The 4,111-nt window shown below is 43.1% G+C and overlaps 1 protein-coding gene across 1 annotated transcript; it reads left to right on the forward strand.

The window, feature by feature from the left end:
- Nucleotides 1–862: 862 nt before the first annotated feature.
- Nucleotides 863–2,908, forward strand: MELLADRAFT_59389 (uncharacterized protein; the record flags this gene model as incomplete). The annotated part of the gene is made up of 3 exons (XM_007404854.1): nt 863–1,421; nt 1,583–1,966; nt 2,616–2,908. The coding sequence occupies 3 exons, from the start codon at nt 863–865 to the stop codon at nt 2,906–2,908; spliced, it is 1,236 nt and encodes a 411-aa protein (XP_007404916.1).
- Nucleotides 2,909–4,111: the final 1,203 nt, after the last annotated feature.

A 4,111-nucleotide genomic window follows, 5' to 3' on the forward strand; every position in this document is an offset into this window, starting at 1 on the left:
GGCTTTTGTCACTATGTGATCATGAAAAGTGTAGAATTCTGTGTCATAAGTTGTTAGTACCTTTTATGTTACATTCCTTTGTGTGCCTTTTGATCCTGTGGCATTTCATCCCAAATCTTTAATGCCACCTCACCATGATTTTTGAAAGTCACCAATAGGCCCTTTTAGTAAATATATGTCTAGAGAGCTGAATACTGTATAAGATACATGGTGTTTGAAATTGCAATGGACTCCCTTACTCAACCACTTGTTCTGATCTATTACTTGCCACTTTCCAACAAGTGCTATGGCCCGCCAGTACTCATAATTAGTAGTTCCACCCAATTTCCACCATATCAATTGTGCCTCAAGACAGCCAGATGTACACAATTCATCTAGGCAACCAGGTTGAGATCTAGAGCTTTAGCAGTAATAGGTTGATTATCATTTGACTTGGGTTGGGAATGGATTATCCTGGTTTGTCAACTTATGTTGTTTTTGAGTTTGAATCTTGTTAAAATCTGTTCATCTAATAATTCAAAACTTCATTCAACTTCTTTAGAAATTACCATTGACACTTGACACACATCAATGATTAATATTGAGTGTAAGTTTAACTCAGAATTCTCAAAACCCGCTCAGTTGAAAGCTAGTAAGCTTGATTACATATTTGCCTCCAGATTGATTTTGCCACTGTCTTGAAGCAATAGTGAGGCTACAAAGTGAGACAAGCACAAAATAATTTAGTTGAGAGAAGAGAGAATTGAATTGGATACCTCTGATCAGTAGAGTTTCTTATTTTCCTCAGAAAATTTTCTCATTCTCAAAGCATTACATAATTGCAGTTCCTTTATCTACATAAAGATATTTCATTGCAATAAAAATGTCTAACCCAAGCGGCATTGATCAGTTTAATGCTAATGTGAAGAGGATAAGTGAGAGGCTCTGTGGTGTTTCTGATTCTGATTCCCCTCCGGGTACTCAGCTTACCGATTTAACTACGGAAGAAAACAACACGACTGCTGATGCTTCCGGCGATAAGGCGTCCTCTGGTTCCGTGTCACAAGGTCGTAAAGGCAAGGCCGCCGGTGCAAAGAAGGGTCCCACCCCCGGGGAGACCGCGTTGACACAACCCAACGTGCCTCCAATTAATCCGGCTACCGCTTCTTCTTCAGCTTTGCAAGCCAATAACACTGGTGATGTGACGACTAAAGAAAAAATTGGTGCTGAGACGCCCACCAACCTAGGCACTCAAGTCGCTAAAGACACACTGACGGTGAAGTCTTTGGCCACCAAGGACGCCAAAGCCCAAGTCCAAGGATCCAAAGGCTCCAACACCAGTATTGCACATTCTGGTGGTTCAGCCCAGCCCAAAAGTGCCGGTTCCGTCCCGTTGATTTCTATAGAAGTGGTGAATACGCATAATGTCAATGACACACCATGTAAGCTTCAGAATGTTTAAACCCCCCACCTAGGTGATGCCGCGTATGCAAAGCCACATTGTGATGCCACGTTCAAGTGATGCCTCAGTGGAGAGCCAAATAACGGAAATCTGGACAACACAAACTAATTGTTTGTTTTCATTCTATTCTGTGCTGTGTAGTACCTCCATCACTAGGTCAAGCAGCTGCCATCAAAGGTCAAGCTAGCGGAATCCTCTCCCAGATCAACAAGTGCTCCCCGGACGGTATTGAATCTTGGTTAAACTCTAAAGGCTTTACCCTGGTCCCTATGACCCCGGGAGGTGCTAGCACGGAAGTCAGTCGGATTAATGCTGTTGACAAAACCAATGGTAGCAAAATCATACCTGCTCCATCTTCTACTTCTAGCCTCCCTGCTTCCCTGCCCTCTAGAACTCAACACAACAGTTGCAACGTCATCAACCCGGTTCTGCTCAACAATACACCTAAACCCCGTTCTGGCTTGTTTCTAAAGCAAGCTTTAGAACTGTCAGATACCAAAGACAAAACAGAAGACAAAAATGCTAGTACGACTAAGACCACCACATCTGCTACAATCTGTTTCAGCAATGAGGGTATTGAATCCCATGGCTTGGTAGCATTGTCAAAGTACTTTGGTGCCAAGATGACCTCTCTTGACGCCTACATACCAATTTTGGTGTTCAACCCCCAATGGTTAAGACAGGATCTTCTTCAACAGTCTATTCGTAAACGGTCTGTGAAAGAAAAACTGGAAGACACTTACATTGGCCTTACTGTTCCTCTTGAATGGAAGATTACTTGAGGAGAATGGGTCGTTGTGTTTGACTTGTTTATAGCTTACCATCAGTACTACAAATGGAACAAATTAGCCAGCAAATTCAAATAACACAAAGAAAACGTTTTTGCTATCAAGAAAGAGAATTCAAACTGGCCTGTTGCTTTCCGTTACGACTTGGCTGTACAAACCGTGATTATGACCTTTCACCTCCCTGATGGATCGCTAGCTAACCCTGCTATACGTGATGGACGTTTAGAACGTGAAGTGTCACAAGAGACTGAGAGAATGAAGGACTTCCTACCAGCATTCAAAGAACTCAATCCTTACGCCGACGGAGAAGTCAAAGCCTTCATCGATCCTATTTCCGGAGGCAATGGCCGCGTTACTAATCCGGCTATAATACAAGGGTTCAATAGACCTACCCCTAGATCTCAGAACTTCTCTCAACAGAACAATTTCTCTGGCTTACCAGTGTATGATGGGCCGGGCGGTTCGACCTCAAACGCCTGGCAAGATAGAAGACCCAAGCTCAGAGGACATGCCGTCAGAGGCCGTAGAGGAAGTTAGCAAGGGAACCACGGTGCTAGAGATTGTAGTCCTAATCGTCATAGAGATGCATGGCGCGCCGAGAGACGTGAGCGAGGTGATGACCAAGACAACGCAGGGCCTGCGGGGAAGGCAAAGTACGCCAAACGGTCATTTAGCCTAGAGTGATATTCCTCAATTTTAATCCACGTACTTGTGTTGTCAATGCTCAAAACCAAAAAGGAGATCATTGTTTGTGTGTTGCACCAATTCATACAGTATCTCCTGCGAGGCTGTTATTTCTTTCCAATTCTATCTTCATTTAGAGTCAAGGTGTTGAATACTCCCACCACACATATGCTTGTCCCTGTTGTTGTGTTTTTAACAATGTGGAGTTGTTTGATGTTTTTTACTCTAGTCATCTTTGTTCTTATTTAAGCGCGGCAGTAATGCATGATTAAATCTTCTTGGAGTCAGTATTCTAACATGGTGTGCTTGCCCTTCTTGCTTGTTTGTTTGGTCCTTTCTAGTGATAAGAGACCAAGGGTGAATCCCGTCAAGAGCCTAGGTGATGTCAAGGAAGTTATTGAACCTAAGAGACCAGACCTGATGATTGATGTAATGACTGGTGAATTGATAAATCTTGAGTTGATTAAACCGTACGCAAATTCAGGGACGTCGTTTGATAGCCACTGGCCTGAAGAGACCGCCAAGTGTGGATTGAAAGTGGAGGAATGGCAAGTGTTGGCGGATGAATGTGGCCTGAGTAAAGAGGCGGAAGACATAATTAGCGGTCTGATCAAGGGTTACCACCAGGGAATCCCAGAACATCTTTCAGGGCACAGAAGGTGGTTTACTCCAAGCAATCACAAATCGGCTAAATCAGCAGCCGAAAAGATTAAAAATACGTAGCAAAAGAGCACAGAGAAGGGTGAATATTCGGTCCTTTTAACCACAAAGAAGTCTTCATGAAGATTGGGTTCTTTTGGTCAAGCCCTATGGGGAGTGTGATAAACGGAGATGGTTCCTTCTGTATTATCAACTACATGTCTGACCCACACAATTCTAAACATACTCTGTCAGTCAATAGTTTTGTCAATAAGAAAGAATTTGATACTACGTGGGACGACTTTAAGGTCTTAGCGAAGTTCTTCAGTGAGGAAAAAGGAAACTTTTTGTTAGCAATCTTTGATTGGGAAAAGGCGTATTGGCAGATACTAATTCACCCAAGTCAATGGAGGTATTCATTCATTCTGGACTTACAGAATAGATTATGGTTGGACTCAAGAGTACATTTTGAAGGTGTCGCAGGCTGTGGCATATTCGGAAGACCAGCTGACTTGTGGAAAAAGATTGTGAAAGAGCTGTTTGGTCTGAAAGCGCCTTT

The sequence above is a fragment of the Melampsora larici-populina genome (assembly GCF_000204055.1).
Source record: "Melampsora larici-populina 98AG31 unplaced genomic scaffold MELLAscaffold_3, whole genome shotgun sequence".
NCBI classification, from domain to species: Eukaryota; Fungi; Basidiomycota; class Pucciniomycetes; order Pucciniales; family Melampsoraceae; genus Melampsora; species Melampsora laricis-populina.